The sequence below is a fragment of the Aristolochia californica genome, unplaced genomic scaffold (genome assembly GCF_029961685.1).
Source record: "Aristolochia californica isolate CCGP_79_NKW_82.1479 unplaced genomic scaffold, dmAriCali1.0.hap1 SCAF_4, whole genome shotgun sequence".
Taxonomy (NCBI): domain Eukaryota; kingdom Viridiplantae; phylum Streptophyta; class Magnoliopsida; order Piperales; family Aristolochiaceae; genus Aristolochia; species Aristolochia californica.
The window spans coordinates 20,144,565-20,164,253 of record NW_027182103.1 but is presented as its reverse complement, the minus strand read 5'-3'; the positions used below and the strand labels follow the sequence as shown (position 1 = coordinate 20,164,253).

At 39.1% G+C, this 19,689-nt stretch overlaps 1 protein-coding gene across 1 annotated transcript; it reads left to right on the top strand.

Moving 5' to 3' along the window:
* Positions 1-13,451: 13,451 nt before the first annotated feature.
* Positions 13,452-14,291, top strand: LOC137963122 (E3 ubiquitin-protein ligase AIP2-like). Its single transcript, XM_068810300.1, has 2 exons — positions 13,452-13,529; positions 13,638-14,291. The coding sequence occupies exons 1-2, from the start codon at positions 13,452-13,454 to the stop codon at positions 14,289-14,291; spliced, it is 732 nt and encodes a 243-aa protein (XP_068666401.1).
* The last annotated feature ends 5,398 nt before the right edge of the window (positions 14,292-19,689 follow it).

The following is a 19,689-nucleotide window of genomic DNA, read 5'->3' as shown; positions in this document are numbered from 1 at the left end:
CTTCCAAATGACAGGGACCAAAATATATCAGATTATTTATCTTCTTAAAATTATATTTTATGAAATGAAGTTATACTTGTATGAAATATATTTAATTCTAGGTTCAGACGAATAAAATTTCATGTCAATCTGATCTATATTTAAAGAAATATTCGCATTGGAAGAATCAAAGGTCATGCTGGTATTCTATTGTATTGAAAAATCCGAATTCGTGCCCATTGTTTTGCATCACTTTTTGAGTTGATATATCCGAAAAATATCTCACTTATCCCTGGTTTGAGGACTTATCTATGCATCTATGTTATATGGGCTTATTTTTACATCTATGATATTTGGTTCAGCTTGAGGGGGAGAAGTACAAGAAGTACAAGAAAGAGGTATTTTATTCCATATGTTGTGGATGAGTTTATGTGACAAAAATATTCAAGAAAGGGGGAGCACAAAAGATGAAGCTTGTGCATCTAAGAATAAATTTTTATATCGGATTATTTCATGGGTAGTTTTACAAAGTTTATTATTTCATTCGTGTTATATGTGTTGGAAGATGGTCGTGTTATATTCAGCTGCAACTATTATGTCTCTTTGGGGACATTATTATAGAAGAAGAGGTGGCCTCATTTCATCATTTATTTTACCCTGTCAAAAAGATGAAAATAATTAGTAGTTGGGAATCCATGACGGAGGAACTTCATCCCCATCAAAAAGATCAAAATTATTTGTGGTTGGAAGTCCATGACGGAGGAACTTATAATTACATCTATGTTATCCCTCACAGCCCCCCCCCCCCCCCCCTCCCATGTAATGGTTTTTATGTCTCCTACCACTTGAGAGTCGTTGTCCTATGGAGGGACATGGTGGTGGACACTTTAGAGCAATGCCGATAGACACACTACTGATAGAAGTGGAGTGTGTCCTACATCTAGCATTAGGACTGGAGTATGAAGCAATGGCTTACCGGCTAGGAGTGATTTACATAAGGCCTCAATAAAGGACGCAACAATGTGAGGGGGAGTATTGGAAGATGAAGGCATATTGGAAGATGTGCCATTTTATACAAAAATATTCTATACATCATTTGCAGCAAGTTAGGAGTCCATGTTGTTCTCTCACCCCCAGCTTGAGGGGGAGTGTTGAAAGATAAGCTCAAGCCTACACGACCAAAGAAGGCCCACAAAATGGGCCCAAGCTCATAAGAAGTAGGACCCACAATGATTACCATGAGCTGGCATCCTTATCACATCAGTTGGAAGATCAAGAAGGGCTCACAAAAGTATCTTTATCTTAGGGTCATGACCAAGAAGAGTTTTAGTTTGAGTTATGTTTGTCTTTGATCAATATTGAGTTATTTAATTGTGTTAGGACTTATCTTTAAGTGTTAGAGTTTGGGTGTAATTAAGACAAGGGTAGTTTTATTGTAATTGGACTCTACTACCTTCCTCTATTATAAATATAGGTTCATGTACTCTAATTACAACAAGTTATTGATGTCAATGAAGTATTTCACTTTTCCATAAATTCAACACCCGCTTTATGTTCCACCTGAAAATCAAAGCCCATTAACTAGCTAAGCCAGTGCTGTTGGGGAGAAGTTGATATGCGTTGATTCAACAGAAACTTCGAACTGTAGTGGTCTGTGCAGATAAGAAAAAAGCATCCCTATAAATAAGCACCACCACAATCCCTCCTCCTAAGGCATCACATTCTACTAGATCTTTGAAATCTGGTAACTGTTGTACCGGAGCTGATGCTAGAGCTTGCTTGAGTGCTTGGAATGATTTTCAGTGCTATCATTCCAGTGGAAGGTATTGCGGCGGAGAAGATTGGATAGAGGAGCAGCTAGTGGTGCATAGTTGTGGATAAACTTTCTGTAATACCCGGCTAAGCTCAGAAATCCTCTCAATGCTGAAATATGGTACGGTGGTGGCCAATGCACAATTGCTTCAATCTTTTCCGGATCCACTATTTCCCCTGTGGCTGTAATAAAATGACCAGATAGGCCACCTGATTGGTACCAAATGAGCTCTTGGAACGTTTTAATTATAAATGATGTGTCCGAAGAAGTTGGAACACCAGACGTAAGTCTCTTAAATGGTGAGTCCAAGACTTATTGTAGATCAAAATGTCATCAAAGAATACTAACACAAATTTTCGGAGATAGTCATTAAATACCTCGTTCATTAGTGCCAAAAATGTAGAAGGGGCGTTGGAGAGACTGAAAGGCATGACGATGAACTCAAAGTGACCTTGGTGAGTATGGAATGCGGTCTTCTCTATATCCAGGGGGTACATTCTGACTTGGTGATACCCCCAGCGCAAGTCTAACTTTGTGAAAAATTTTTCTCCAAGAAATTAGTCTAATAACTCATCCACAACTGGAATAGGGAACTTGTCCTTAATGGTCTTGGCATTTAACTCATGGTATTCCACACAAAAGCGCCTAGTACTGTCATTTTTCTTTACCAATAAAACTGGCGAGGAGAAAGGGGACTTACTCAGCCGGATGAGACCCATTTCAGCATGTTTCGGCATTGACGTTCAATTTCATCCTTTTGGAGGTGGGGGTACCTATATGGTCTCACAACCACCACTTCGGACCCAGCCTTCAAAGTGATCCAATGATGACAATGTCTCAATGGCGGTAGAGTAATAGGTTCCAAAAATAAGTCCTGGAAGTGATCCATCAAGTTGCCTAAATTGCTGTCCACCGGGGTGTGTTGCTGAAGTCCATGTAGATGTACTGGCACCTCAGTTTTACATCCTTGTAGTGTAACCTTGTAGTTGCCAACTTCAAAGCTCATCATCAATGCTGAAAAGTCCCACAAGATGGGCCCTAATGTTTGGAGCCATTTAACCCCCAAAACCATATCGAATCCTGCCAGTGGGATGATAAAAAACTCTGCAGAAAATTGATGATTATCAATAGTAAACCTGACTTCCTTGCTGATCCCATAACTAGGCACTTTTTCCCCATTTGCAGCAGAGACTGAAGCTACAGGCCATGTTTGAATTGAAAGCTTTAAAAACTTGGCAGCCATGAAACTCAATAAATTATGAGTGCTGCCGGAGTCCACAAGACTTAAAAAGGGGTTGCTCGTTGACTAAGGCACAAACTTGCATGGTTGTGGTAGACTGGAGGCCTGTGATCGTGTGCAAAGAAATGGCAGGCTCTTCAACCTCGAGCTGCTCTACTTCTGAATTTTCTGCTTCTTCCTCATCCTTCACTTCTAACCAGAATAGTTTCTTACATTGGTGGCTGAATGTGTACTGCTCATCACAATTATAACATAACCCTTCGATCTACGTTCTTCCATTTCAGACCGATTTAATTTCCAGATGAATGCTGGAGTGGATGGAGGAGGTTTAGGTGTTGTAGAAGTAGTGATAGCAGTATTACTTTGCCACGGTGGTGCTATGGTAGGCACTGCCGAGCTGTTCTTTCCCCCTTGCCAGACAGGTCTTCGAGTTTGAAATTTCTGTTTGGTTTCCAAGGCTCTAGCCAAATTCATTGCTCTGGTCAAATCCGTAGGCCCAAGTAGTTCCACTTCCAAATGGAGGGACTCAGTGGGAGGGACTCAGTGAGGCCAGCCGTGAACAAACTGACATGTTGGTCCACTTGTACCACTTTGCTGGCTCATGCTAATTTCTCTTGAAATTGCTTTTGGTACTAGGCAACATTACCCGTCTGTTATAATAGTACTAAATCGCCCAAAGGATTGCTTTGAGCAGGGGACCCAAACCGTATGGTGCACAATTCTTTAAATTCATCCCTTTCTATGCCAGGATGTTCCAACTCAAGTTGATGGCCCCACAGTTGCGCTTCATCAAGCATGTGGAATGCGCCCAACCCAACTTTGTCCATTTCAGCCGTTCGTTGATTGTAAAACAAAATTTCACAGTGATATAACCAAATTAAAGGGCCGTCAACCCCATTGTAAACCGGAAAATAGAGTTTAGTGTACCTTGGGACCGCCCAATTGCTTGGACTGAAATTTCCCCGATATCTAGTGTGTTATGTGCATCCAATGTGATGTACTCCTTGTCCATTTGTAGGTGCCCTCTCTCGAGGTTGGTTTTTTTCCTGAAATCATCTCGTATACTTGAGAGAGTCAACTATCCAGCAATGCTGCTAGTCGGCCCTCAGTCTCCTCCGGTCTGGTGTAAACCATTTCCGTGACTCTTACCAACAAATCCTCATCAGTCGAAGACTCCCCCACATTTACCTGCTCTGATACCAACGTGTTGTGGTCCCTGACCATAGACCTCGTCACTCGATGAAGGGAAGGATCGCCAAGGGCAACAGGGGATGAACCAGGCCTAACAGACTTACCTGGTTGACCTATGTTGCCGAGAATGGGAAGGAATGAAGGAAGGATTGGAGATGTAGAGTCAGACTCATCGAAGGGATGCCTGAACCTTGGGTTTGTCAAGGAGAATGCCAATCTTGGGGTCCTTAGAGGAGAACGCTGATCCTAGTTAGGTTGAAATCATTCTTGCCTCATTTCATTTCGTAAGCTCCCTTAAATCAATTCACGCCATGGGCCCAATTGAATGTTTTTACAATCCTACCATTGTGGCTTACATGCTAACAACTTATGAAATAAAATAGACATATAATACTACGGTGCTTGGTTGTTCCACTGAATTACCAACTCCTCCACGTCGCCTCTGGATGACTCGTCCTACTATGGATTCCATAACAAAATACATCTCCAGGGACCATTAGTGCCTCATGTTTCCTTGAACCATTTTCCAAAATTTAAATTCTTACCAAGAAAATTTTGTGGTTAGACAATGTTTAATGAATAAAAATTACTTTCTACAACTATAAGGCCTTGTTAATGCATTTTTCTGGAAACGTTGGAAAAATATTTTTAGTGAAAATACATCTCTAGGGAACATTAGTGCCTCATGTTTCTTGGAAACACTTTTCAAGCATAAAATTCTTACCAGGAAATTTTTCTGAAGAGACAATTTTTCATAATCAAATTACTTTTTTACAACTATAAGGTATTGTTAGAGGCATTTTTTAGGAAACATTTGAAAAGTATTTCTTATAAAAATACATCACATGTGAAAATTTGTGCCTCATGTTTCACTTAAACAATTTATAATAAAAAATCATTCTAGGAATATTGTTATGGTAAGGCAATTTTTTAAACAAATAAGGCCTTGGTGGTGCATTTATTAAGGAAAAATTGCAAAAGTATTTGCAGTAAAAATACGTCTCCAAAGACCATTAGTTTCTCCTGATTCCTGGAAACATTTTTCTTGATGAAAATTCTTACAAGGAAAATTTTGTGGTAAAGCAATATTTGCTGAAACCAATTACTTTCTACAACTATAAGACCTTGTTAGTGCCCTTTTTTAGGAAACATTGGAAAAATATTTCTAATAAAAATAAATAACAGGAGACTATTTGTGCCTCGTGTTTCTTGGAAACACTTTACAAACAAAAAAATCAATCTAGGAAAATTTTATTGTAGTGGTGTTTTTAAAAAAATTACTTTCTAAAACTATAAGGCCTTGCTAGTGCATTTGTTAAGGAAACATTGCAATAAGTATTTTTAGTAAAAATACTTCTCCAGAGTCCATTAGTGCCTCTTGTTTCATGGAAACACTGTTTAAGCTACCAGGAAAATTTTGTAGTTATGCAATTTTTGCTAAAATAAATTACTTTATACAACTATAATGTCTTGTTATGTAGGAAATGTATTTCTAGTAAAAATACATCTACAGGGACCATTAATGCCTTATGTTTGGTGGAAACATTTTTCAAGTTGAAAACTCTTATATGAAAAATTTTGTGGTGAGGCAATTTTTGCTGAAACATATTACTTTATACAACTATAACAACTTGTTAGTGCATTTTTTAAGGAAATTTTTGAAAAGTATTTCTAGTAAAAATGCATCTCTTGGGATCATTAATGCCTCATGTTTCCTAGAAACACTTTTCTTGCTGAAAATTCTTTGCAAGAAATTTTTGTGGTCAGGCAATTTTAGTTGAAATAAATTACTTTCTATAACTATAACGCCATGTTAGTGCCTTTTTTCAGGAAACATTGGAAATGTATTTCAAGTAAAAATAGATCTCTAGGGACCATTAGTGCCTCATGTTTCCTTGAACCACTTTCCAAAATATAAATTCTTACCAAGAAAATTTTGTGGTTTGCCAATGTTTAATGAAGAAACATTACTTTCTACAACTATAAGGCCTTGTTAATGCATTTTTCTAGAAACGTTGGAAAAGTATTTTTAGTAAAAATATGTCTCTGGAGAACATTAGTGGCTCACGTTTCCTAGAAACACTTTTCAAGCTGAAAATTCTTAAGAGGAAAATTTTTTTGGAAAGCAATTTTTGGTATAACAAATTACTTGCTACTACTATTTTGTCTTTTAACAAGAAACTTTGGAAAAAAATATTTCTAGTAAAAATACGTCTGCAGGGACCATTAGTGCCTCATGTTTCTTGGAAATACTATTCAAGCAAAAAATTCTTACTAGGAAAATTTTTTGAAGAGGCAATTTTTTTCAGAATCAAATTACAATTTACAACTATAAGGTATTGTTAGAGGCTTTTTTCAGGAAACATTGAAAAATTATTTCTAATAAAAATACGTCACATGTGACAATTTGTGCCTCATGTTTCCTATAAATAATGTAAAAGAAAAATATCATTCTAGGAATATTTTTATGGTAAGGAATTTTTTTAAAACAAATTACTTTCTACAACTATAAGGCCTTGGTGGTGCATTTGTTAAGGAAATGTTGCAAAGTATTTGTAGTAAAAATACGTCTCCAGAGTCCATTAGTGCCTCATGATTCCTAAAAACATTTTTCTTGCTGAAAATTCTTACAATGAAAATTTTGAGGTAAGGCAAAATTTGCTTAAACCTATTACTTTTTACAACTATAACACCTTGTTACTTCCTTTTTTTAGGAAATATTGGAAAATTATTTCTAATAAAAATACATCACATGAGACTATTTATACCTCTTGTTTCTTGGAAACACTTTCCTAGCAAAAAAATTATTCTAGGAAAATTTTATGGTAAGACATTTTTTTTAAAAAATTATTTTCTAAAACTTTAAGGACTTGCTAGTGCATTTGTTAAGGAAACATTGCAAAAAGTATTTTTAGTAAAAATACATCTCCAGAGTCCATTAGTTCCTCATGTTACCTGAAAACACTTTTTATGCTACGAGGAAAATTTTGTAGTTGTGCAATTTTTGCTAAAACAAATTACTTCATACAACTATAAGGCCTTGTCTGTGCATTTCTTTAGGAAATGAAGGAAATTTATTTCTAGTAAAAATACCTCTCTAGGGACCATTAGTGCCTCATGTTTCCCGGAAACACTTTTCTTGCTAAAAATTATTACAAGGAAAATTTTGAGGTAAGGTCTCAAAACAATTACTTTCTACAACAATAAGGACTTGTTAGTGCCTTTTTTTCAATAAACATTGGAAATGAATTTCTAGTAAAAATACATCTCTAGGGACCAATAGTGCCTCATGTTTCCTTAAACCACTTTTCAAGATGTAAATTGTTACTAGGAAAATTGTGGTAAGGAATTTTTTGTTGAAAGAAATTAATTTCTACAACTAAAAGGCCTTGTTAAGGCATTTTTTTAAGGAAAAGTGAGAAAAATATTTCTTGTAAAAATACATGTCTAGGCACCATTAGTAGCTAATGTTTCCAGGAAACAATTTTCAACCCGAAAATGCTTACGAGGAAAAACTTGTCGTAAGGAAATTTTTGCTTAAACAAATTACTTTCTACTACTATAAGGCCTTGTTAGTACCTTTTTAAAGGAAATGTAGGGAAAGTATTTCTTGTAAAATTACGTCTCAAGGGACCATTCGTGCCTCATTTTTGTTGCAAACACTTTTCTTGCTTAAAATTCTACAATGAAAATTTTGTGATGTGGCCTTTTTTTAAAACAAATTACTTTCTAAAACAATAAAGCATTATTAGTGTATTTTTTAGGAAATGCTGGAAAACTATTTCTAGAAAAAATACGTCTCCAAGGAAATTTAGTGCCTCGTGTTTCCTGGATACACTTTTCTAGCAGAAAATTCGTACTTGGAAAATTATATGGTGTAATAATTTTATCTAAAAAACTTACCTCCTACAACTATAAGGCCTTGATAGTGGATTTTTTCAAGAAAATAGTGGAAAACTATTTGTAGTAAAAATACATCTCCTGGGATCATATGTTTATTGGAAACACTTTTCAAGCTGAAAATTCTTTGTAGAAATTTTAGTTGGTAACACAATTTTTTTCTTAAACATATTACATTATACAACTATTAGTCTTGGTTAGTGCATTTTTTTCTGGAAACGTTGGAAAAGTATTTCTAATAAAAATATGTCTCCAGGGACCATTATTGCCTCATGTTTCATGGAAACACTTATCAAGAGGAAAATTCTTAGTTGTAAAATTTTGTGATGCCTTTTTTACAACATTAATTCCTTCTTAGAGCCTTTTTTATGAAACGTTGGAAATCTCCTCTTAGCCAATGCATTTATTTATAGCTTTACAGTGCCCTTAGGACTACAACATGATAAAAGAAGAGACATAAAAGGAACATGTATTTACATCTTTATGCCATCTTTATCGAAAGCATCCTATTTTACCCATATGCCACCACTTAGATGTGTGGACTTACTAGCCTTGATCTTGTGGACTTGAGCCCATCTTCCTACAAGGGACATTTGTTGATCAAATAGGCAGCGGTGCTAATAGCTTTAGACCAGAACATCTTTGGCAATCATGAATGTAATCTCATGCTCCTAGCACGCTCGTTTTGAGTTATGTTCATCCTCTCAGCCACACAATTCTTTTGAGGTTTTCCAGGAATGTTCTTCTTCATCTTGGTATCATTATCAGCACAATACCACTTGAAATCATCATCTATGTATTCTCCCCCATTATCTGACTGCAGACACTTCACCTTCAAATATATCTCATTCTCAACCATTGCTTTTAATCTCTTGAATGTATCAAAACCATCAGATTTATTTTTTAGGAAATAAACCCATGCCTTTCTGCTTGTATCATCAATAAATGTCACATAGTAGTTAGAATTACCAAGGGAAGTAACAGTTGAAGGCCCCCACACATCTATGTGAACCAACTTAAATTTTGCTGTCTTTTGCTCATTTCTAGCCTTAGAAATGTTAACCCTTTTCTGTTTGCTGAAAATACAACCTTCACAAATACTATTATTTATAGTTTTCAACCTTGGTAGTTTCCCTTGTGACTGAAGCACTTTCATTCTCTTATCACTCATGTGATCGAGCCTATAATGCCACAAGTTAGAATTAGCAAGAGCATTAGCAACTGCAACCATGTCTTTGCAACTGGAAGTGATGGCTCCCTTAGTGACTTTCCAGGTAACACCATTAAAAGTCACATTATGACCTTCATCGTCAAGCTGCCCTTACTGAAATCAAATTATGCATAGGTTTTGGCACATGTCTCACCTTGTGAATTTTCCACACTGTCCCATTTCACATCCTCAAACTGACATTACCAATACTGACAATATCCAAAGGTTCTCCATTAGCAAGATATAGCTTCCCATGATCTCCAACAACATAATTCTCCATGATCTCACAATGTGCAGTGGTGTGAAAAGAAACTCCTGAATCAAATACCCAAGAGTCAATAGGGCTATCAATCAACAAGAGTAAAACATCTTGTATTTATTTAGTTACCAAATTTGCAGCATTGTTTTTATTTTCATTTTCTTCGGTGCTCTGCAGTTTTTCTCTATGTGACTTGACTTTCTAAAATTCATGCACTCCACATTCCTTCCGAATGTGGACTTGCTTCTTCTATTCCTTGACTTCTCGCTACCATTGCCCTTGATGGAATTCCTCTTGAAGTTCCTGCCACTAGTATTGACACTTAAGGCAGAATTAGATGTCGACAATTCTCCAGAGTCCTTTCTACAAACTTCTGTTATGAAATCAATAGCAAGCTGACTCATGCAGGGATGCCATGGCTGAGTCAATTGCTTTGGCTGAGTCAGTTATTTAGTCATTAAGTTACTTAGTTGTTAATTTACTTAGTCAGTAAGTTAAGTCAATTACTTAGTCATTAATTTTATTTACTTTAAATGTTGTGGAGAGGAAAATCTATAATTTTCTCTTGAACCTTTTTTATGTGATCTCTATTTAGGGTGTAAGGAATGGAAAAGTGACAAGTCTGAATTTAGGTTAAACAAAGGGTTTTGAGTTCTCCTAAAGGAGCTAGGGTGTGTGTGTTCTCCTTAATAAACCTAGGGTTTTCAAGTTTCCCTTTGCCTTTATTTTATTTTCTTCTCTTCTTCTTCCCTACGAATCGTTATGTTAGATTCGGGATCTTAACAACATGGTATTAGAGCGGGAACACAATGAGCGATGCTTTGTCCCGAGAAAAATGGCTTGCCATACTCGATCTATTGGGAGAAATACACACAGGGGTTTCAACATTGTGGAATAAAATGTATGAGTCTTCCAGTATAATGTCTGAGACATTTCTAGAAATCGAGAAGCATCACGTTAAGGCCTCAGAGGGGAAGGTCACCGCTCTAGAAGATTAACAATTGTTGCCCATCGTTCGACCTCAAATCGCATCAGAACTGCCAAATTTGGGTTCGACCTCAAATCTCCCCTGTTCACGGAAACCTAACCTTCTTCCAGAAATTGAGACTGGAAATTTTTGAGCAGAGGAACCCCATGCTAAATTTTGGCTATGACTTGCTGCTACTCACCGAAACAGGCCAGGCTCTCCTTCGTCATGAGGCATAAAAATCTTCTCCCAGTAGTTTTGATTGTTCATCATTAGCAATTTATATGAATAGGAAGGTAAAACAAATCCAGAGATTTTCATTTCGAAGTGGAAATTTTTACCGTGGCGGAAGGAGAATCCGAAGCGAGCTTGAGAGCAAGAGCAGAGACGAAGAGCTTCGGGACTCGGGACTTTCCTTGGGGTCGATTGATTCTGTGATCCATAGAGACCGTAATGTCCTCAACGCCGGCACACCTAATTTTTTCAAAAAATACAAGCTCGGCAGGCTCATTGGCCAGGGACCCTTCGCCAAGGTTTATTACGCCAAGTCCGTCATTGATGGCACGACGTTCCCTGTCAAGGTCATCAGCAAGAAGATCCTGGATGAGATCACCATGGTTCCGAGAATCCTCTATGAGAGCTCCATCATTCAGGACTGGGACTTCAACTCTACTTTCCAAAATAATTAGAGATTGAAGTTCGAAAGCCCTATTAGCTTTAGGGGTACCTCATATTGTGACTTATATGAAGCAATAGCGAAGCTCCTTCCCAAACTTCTCAAATAGCCGACGGTTTCTCTTATTCTGGTTGACTGCAGAGCGGATAAAAAATTGGAAAAAAGGAAATGGCGACCACAATGGGAGAAATGGCATCGACAATAGGATGTGCAATCAGGAACAGAGAATTCCAAAAAATTGCATATTGCATTTGGGTTTCTGGCAGCGAATGTTTTCTCAAAGGTACAAGTTGTTTCAGTTATTGGCTATGTGTGGGTCTTTGGATTAGAATGTTGAGCACCTAGCCGATGCTACCCAAAAGACTGGCATGTTAGGAGCTGAAGGCATAGGTACTTAACCCACGACCATAACATCACACCCACCTTCATGAGCCGATGACCACGGCGGTCACACTCAAGAGACAACCCACTCTAGTTTTTTCTAGGTCGCCCCCTCCACTTAGGACTCACGCCGCGGGGATTCGAACTCGCGACGTAGCGCATGCTCTGATACCTAATGTTGAGCACCTAGCCAATACTACCCAAAAAACTGGCCTGCTAAGAGCAGAAGGCATAGGTACTTAACCCAAGACCATAACACAGGACTCCTGGGTGGCTTTCTATTTCAATTTTTTTTTTGACAATACAAGCTTCTCAAGAGACTGGGTTTTAGTGATGGAGAATATCCTTGGTTTTTCTCTATACCGAGGTCTATATGAGTTTGCACAGCATGCCTTTACTGGAAATTCTGTTGGAATTTCTGGAATGTGTTGGAGGGATCTGAATGACATTGATAATGGGATTAAAGAAGTTTTAACTATTATTTTTAATGAAATGTCTGAAAGAAATGTGGGTTCTTGGATTAGAAGGATTGCAGGGTATGCTTAGAAGGGGCAAAGAGGCTTATGGCCAGTTGATGGTGTTAACCTAGATGGGGTTGATGTTGTTTCAGTCCTCTCAGCTTGTTCTCAATTAAAGTTGTACATACAAGTTAATTGTTTCAAAGAGGCTACTGCTGTCAGCATTTTTGTCAACTTTAGCCTTGCTGCCTTGTATGGCATTGCAGTGGCAGCTCTTGGAATGCTGGACCACCATTGCTACTGGTGTGGCCATTGATGCATATGGTCCCATTAGTGATAACACTGGAGGTATTGCTGAGATGGTTGGCATGAGTCATAGGATATGCGAAATAACTATTGCTCTTGAGGCCGCTGGAACCATTACTGCTGCTATTGGAAGGGGGTTTGCCATTGGTTCAGCCGCCCTGGTGTCTTTGGCTCTCTTTGGTGCCTTTGTGAGCCGTGCTGAAATTTCCACAGTGGATGTTTTGACACCTTAAGTCTTCATTGCGTTGATTGTGGGTGCAATGCTTCCATACTGGTTCTCCGCTATGACCATGAAGAGTGTGGGAAATGCATTTCTTATTCTCTGGAATTTCACTTCCCTTTCTAAGACACTAGAGAAGCTACAGGAAAGAAGGAGAAGTGAGCTAAAACTAATAGCGTGTTGAAACCGTTGGGCTAAAAGGCTCGAACCTGTTAGTAAAGTAACCCCATGGATCTTATACAAGGACTGGCCCGGTCGTACAAACACAAATTCCAACACTCCCCCGCACGGGGAAAACCCGTGGACAAATTCACCAGAAAAACCCGGGACAAACTCCTGGAAAAACCCAGGACAAATTCACCAGAAATACCTGGGACAAAATTCGGTGGGAGCAGGACTCGAACTCGAGACCAACCTGCTCTGATACCATGTTGAAGTCAATGGGCTAAAAGGCTCGAACCTGTTAGGAAAGCAACCCCACGAATCTTATACATGGACTGGCCCGGTCGATACAAACAAAAATTCCAACACTCCCCCGCACGGGAGACGCCCACAACACGGGTATCAGAGTAGGTTGAATTTGGCCCCTGTCTTTAATATTCATGTTGCTCCTTCTCTACAAGGTCGATCTTTTAGAGCAATGGTTCTAATATGGTATCAGAGTAGGTTGGTCATGTGTTCGAATCCCGCTGCCCCCAATATCTATGTTGACAAATTTGGTCCCCCGCTGATGGGGGTGCCCGTGTTGTGGGAGTCGCACGTGCGAGGGAGTGTTGGAATTTGGCCCCTGTCTTTAATATTCACGTTGCTCCTTCTCTACAAGATCGATCTTTTAGAGCAATGGTTCTAATATGGCGTCCGAAGATTCTGTGCAGCAGAAATTGCAAGAGCTGCAGAGACAGCTTGGGAAGAAACAAACTTTTGAAGAAGTCGTGTCTTTGATCCAATCCATTCTTCTTGAAGCCTATTCTTCTGCTTCTTCGTAACTTCATAAATTCATTTATTCTGTAATTTGTCGGGCACCAACGATCTTGCAGACTAGATGTACACCAACGGGATTCTGGCATGCAGGTTTGAGGCTTTTTGAAGATGCAGAACGCATTGTTGTTGAGTCTTCACAAAAGGAGCACCTGGGAGCATGCATTGCTAGGGCTCTTGAACATTTAGATGAGGCAGAGAATGAACCCCAGGCCTCAGACTCCACACCAAATACTCTGCACAGAGATTATATATTTCTGTTTGAAGGACATTTAACAGTTGGACTTGAGCCCCGGCCACCTGGATGGCTCGTGGCACAGAATTTACTTACAACTCTTGCTACCACACAAGAGCAGGTTAGTGCTGCTGAGTCTTCTCAATCCCATGGGGAGAGTAATAGAACAAATGATTTTGGTCCCGATGCTACTTCTGCAATGTTGGAAGAGTTGGTAAAAACTATGCAAGAAATCAGTGGTTTGCAGGACATTCATTCTGTCATTGAAGCTTCACTACAGGAAATTGGTGTTAGACCAAAGAAGCCACCTCCAACCTCAAAAGAGATGGTTGCAAGGCTTCCAGTCATCACAGTCACACCTGAAATCCGGGTGATGCTAGGGAGAGAGACAGAATGTGCACTTTGCAAGGAGAACTTGGTTATAGATGACAAGATGCAGGAGTTGCCTTGCAAGAATTTATTTCCAATGGGTAGATGAGTATAATTCATGCCCGATCTGCAGGCATGAGCTACAAACAGAAAACCATGCATATGAGAGCTGCAAAGAACGTGAAATGAGGCTGAAGAAGAAAGGAAAGGAGCAAAAAATGCACTCCAAGGTGGAGAATATATGTTGAATACTATTGGTGCTTCTACCACAGTATAGTACTTGGATAAAAAAAAATTGTTAATTTTCATAGGGAACTTTCTGCCAACTGGGGGAACTAGTGGAGGGTTTCAAATACCACAATCTCTCTGTCTAGGGTGTTACATTGCAGCGCTTACACCACTTATGTCATCCTGTGGGTTGACGCGGATGCCACAGATGCTACTTGGGGAGATATGGCAACATTTTGGCAAGCATCCCGATCTTCAAGCTTGAGGACAAGCTCTTTCTCCAGGAGGGGTGTAATGTTATGAACTCAATAGCAGGCCGAATCATGCAGAGATATCATGGTTGAGTCAGTTTCTTAGTTATTAAGTTACTTACATGTTAAGTTAGTCAATAAGTTAAGTCAATTACTTAGTCATTAAGTTTATTTACTTTAAATTCCGCGGAGGGGCAATCTATAATTTTCTCTTGAACCTTGTTGATGTGATCCCTGTTTAGGGTTTAAAGGAATGGAAAAGAGACAAGTCTGAATTTAGATTAAACAGAGGGTTTTGAGTTCTCCTAAATGAGCTCGGGGGTATGCTTTCTCCTTAACGAACCTAGGGTTTTCAAACTTCTTTTTGGCTTGATATTCTTTCCTTCTCTACGAATCGTTGTGTTAGATCCGGGATCGTAACAGCTTCCCCTGCAAGAATGGTAACCCAAACATCATTAAAGATCAATTTTCCATTACTTGCATAGGGTCTGACCGCAACCCTCATAAGTTCCCAATAATTTGACAGAGATGCCAAAAGATTTAATGCATGAACCTTATCATCAAATTTAATTTGAACGGATGTCAATTGATTAACAATCATGCTAAACTCATTTAAATGTTATGCTACTGATGTTTTTTTCTATCATCTTTAAATTGAAGAGTTTTTTTCGTTATTGTACCTTATTATTTGTGGAAGGCTGCTCATACATTTTGGACATAATCTTCATCATCCCCTTTGTGGTTTTCTCCGATGCCATATTTAGAGCAATGTTCTTTGACAATTTTAATGGGACTACCCCCAACACTTGTCTATTGAGGAGATTCCATCGATCATCCTTCATACCTTCTGGTTGCATATCCAGAAGTGGTGCGTGCAGCTTTTTACTATAAAAATAACCTTTGATCTGCATCCTCTAGAATGCAAAATCCATACCATCGAACTTGTTGATTCCAAGTGTCAATCCTTCTCCGCCAGCCATTTCTTTCAATCACAAACCAAACCTCTGATACCACTTGTTAGGAATTAGATGCACTAATTCCAAACTAACGAGGGCAATAATAATAAACACAGAAGAAATAAAAGGAAACAATGAAAATTAAAAACAAGATTTATACAGGTTCTTCTCGAGGTGAGACTACATCTTGTCTTCCGCCGCTACAGTAATCAACTATGAAGATGAAATAGTTTACAAAGAGAAACCACACACACTTACATGTGAATTTCTCTAACCTCTCAAGCTACAATTCCATATGCTCCTCAAGATGATGATACTCATCAAAATGATAAAACCCTAACAACGACGACCCCATATATAAAAAGAAAATAGGGCAATTGGATTACAAGTGTGAAATTGCCACACTACCCTTAATGATACATCAGTTAATATATCGTGTCAGAGGGTAAGATTTAATTAGGCTCCACAACTTAACACGCATGGCATGAAATATTTTCCAAAATATAGGCCTAGAGATGACCCGAAGGAGTGGGAGCTTATATGTCTAATTTTTTTCCTTTTCAACTGTCGGAAGATGGGCACAAGCCCAGACGACCAAGGAAGGCCCACACATCCAAGAGATATGGAAGATTGGCTCAAGGCCCATAGACCAAGGAGAAGGCCCACATACCTATACAATGATGGAAGGATGGTAAATAAAGAGTCGTCTCAGAAAGATGGCACTAATGTAATTAGTTTAAGTACCAGGGGCATAATTGTAATATTGTAGGATTATTAATATGTAAATTGAGTTTTAGGGGAAGGGTTAGGAGACAAGTCCATAACCTCTTCTTCCTCCTATTTTCTCCCAATATGCGTCTCTCCTTTTTTCCTTGAGCTAAATTCATGGAGTCCTGAAAATCAACATGGTATCAAAGCATGATTTTTAGGACTATTGCTATTGTTTTTAGAATTCTCTTTTTTTTTGGGCGCATGATTCTACGTCTTCTCCTATTTTTTTATTTTAAAAGCTCTCAATCTCATTTACTCTATGGGGTTTTCCCCTTATGTGATTATTCAAAGTTTGTTGTTGTTTGTCTTTGCTGCTGATAATTCTCTGCTTCTGTCCTTGGCGAATTCTGATTCTGAATCTGGTGGTCTATCGCAAGTAGCAGCTATTTAGGCAAGGTTCATATTTTTCTTTGTGTGATTTAATATTGGATATCTCTAGGCTCCTTTCCATTGTTTGTTGTTGGTTACTGGTTGCTTGGTAACATATATAATTCTGAGTCTTTGTTAATCGACGTAACCACTTGAACTGCAAGCTAGAGAATTGTTGTGCTCCAATTTTGGGTGTCCACATGACACAGATAGGTTCTGGTTTCTGGTGCTTACTGGTTTGTTTCTATGACGTGGATATGGATTGCTGGTTTTTACGAATCCTTGGCAGTCGTTGTCTCTGATTATTGGTTCCTAAGAATCTTTACTGATTCTGGTGGCTGATTTTGTTACTCTGTGCAACGGTCTTTGGATAACAGTAGAGTAACAGAATATTTCTGCTGCAGTTAGTCTGCACGTATTCATCTACTGCTGATTATATTGAAAAATGCTTGTATGCATTAGAGTGTGCATGGTACTCGTTATTCATCAGTTGTTGTAGTCTTCATGTAACAAAGCAGAGGGAGCAATAATCTTGGTAGAGGGAGCAGTAATTTTTTTGCAGTCTGGTATGTGGTGGTCTTGTCGAATCTGTTATGGTCCCGAATCTGACACAAGGATTTGTTGTTAAGGTTCTGGTTTGGTCATGGGAAATTGTAGAACAACCTGGCAAAAATTTAGAGAGACATGGAGAGGAAGATGAAAATCAATCGAAAACCCTAGAGCTCGTTGAGGAGAGCTCTTAGTTTGTTTAACCTAAATTTAACCTAAAATCAATGCTTGCCTTTTTCATTACTCTTACCCCTTAAATAGGGTTCCCCCTGTTAGGGTTTAAGATAAAATATTACAAAAATACCTCTATAAATAAAATATTCCAAAAATACCCCTATAATTAAAATATTCCAAAAATACCCATGTGGCCTAAAATGAAATAAAATAATGTAAATTAAATAAAAACAATTAAATATTAATGTTATTGCATGCATAACATTACACCCCCCTCAGAAGAATGAGCTTGTCCTCAAGCTCGTAACTAGGGTCTATATGCCGACGTCTCCTCCTGGGCCCAAGTAGCATCCGTGATTGCTATGTCTGCCCTCTGGATGCCCAAAACTGGAGCACTCCCTCTAGCAACTTTCTTTTTTTTACGCTTGACTGTAGGGATGCATGCCGAATATCGTTACATCTCCCCAAACAGCATCTCTGCCCTTCCTCAGTCTTGGACTGGTGTGAAATAGGCCCTCATGGTGGCCCCCCATTGGCCAGGTTGCACTGCCTACACTTTGCCAGCCTGGCAGCAACAACATCAAGACCAACCCCTTGGGATGGAGAAGAATCAGCAGCACTAACCCCCTCCATTTGCTGCACCTTGAAAAACTCAAAGGCCGGAAACCATCACTGATAACAGGTTCAGCAGAAGCAATAGATTCAGCATCACCGGAATGATACAGCCCATGTCCAACACTCTGGGTTAGTGCCTTGATTGCATGCCAATAGCCCTCTGCATCCACAAGAAGCACCTCGGCTGGGCTGGCTAGCAGCAGTGTATGCTGGACTGTCACAGCAGCCTTGTTGGCTTGGCTGGCTGTTAGCAGAGTATGCTGGACTGCCACAGCACTCCACTGGGTTAAGAGAGCCTTTGCTAGGTGTAAAGAACTCCATGGAGTGGAACTTCCTCTCTGCCCATAAACACTGCCATACTGCTTGCCTAAATATGGACCGATTAGGTGTGTTGTTTCCCATTGGTGTTCACCGAACTAGACAGCATTAATCACTGCAGCATGTCCCTGAATCACATCGGCTATAGATGCACCCTGTGAGTCATTTCCATTTTGGTCTACATATTCCAGGTGTTGCTCATCTGCATCACTTCGAGCCGGTGTTATTTTTTCTGCTGACCCCATTGCTGCAGTGCCACCACAGTAGCAATTTGCAGGCCACTGTCCAAGTCAAGTGTGCATGAAGCTATGTCCCATTCATGGTTCTATCTCTGTACACAATATGGAACTGCATTATATTTTTCAGGTTGTCGTTGCTGCTGGGGTGCCCTTATCTGCACTACAATAACAGCAGCAACATGAGATAGCCTCTTCGGCTCCAACTCAAAGCTAGAGGTGAAGTCTACATAACTAGACTCCATTGTCACCAGATCAACGGTCTTTAGAACTTATGTGCCTGTTACAATATCACTAATGTCAACTACATCAACAATGGGAATCTGGGTAGCATCTTCCAGAACTTCCATCCCAAAGATAGACATGTCAAATCCATAGACATTTTCCCATAATGGAACGCTAGGTCCACCTCTCCCAACTCCAGGACCAAACATAGTTGTCATATCAGGGAGAATGGTCCCTGCTTTAGTAGCAAATAAAATCAGTATTCCAGTACCACAACCAACATCCAGAACTGTTGCATGGCTCATGAGAGAAGGATTATTCAGAATAGCTGCCCTATAAGAATCTGTCATCACCATCTCGCTGATCATCTCTCTGTGACTTCCAAAAGAACTGTACGCCCCAAAATAATTCTCGTTTACTTTCTTGACTTCTCTGGCAGCAACATTTGCAAAAGAACCCTTCAAACTTTTATCCTTCCTTTCCCATGCAGGAAATCTTCCAAGCTCACCCCCCGGCATGCCATTTCCAGCAATAACATTTTGGGCCTTGTAAGCAACAATTGGAAATTCATGAACATCTTCATGTACCTTCTTATAGGGTCCATGAACATAATCAAATTCAGATAAAACAGCATCAAGAACATTCTCATCCGCCAAGCAAATTCCAGAAAAATCTTTGACGGTGTCCACCTCCCTCATGAATTCCTCTCTGTCAACTGTTGGGGTACATTCATCTCGGTCATCTTCGTCCCCGCCAAAACTATGTAAAAATGCATCCTCCGACATGAATGGTTTCAGATCTAATGTCTTCCCTTC

Excerpts from the sequence above, each read along its gene's own strand:
- LOC137963122 (XM_068810300.1), top strand. The coding sequence starts at position 13,452 with ATGGCGTCCGAAGATTCTGTGCAGCAGAAATTGCAAGAGCTGCAGAGA. Across the intron at positions 13,530-13,637 it reads AGAAACAAACTTTTGAAGAA|ACTAGATGTACACCAACGGG; the intron begins GTCGTGTCTTTG and ends ACGATCTTGCAG.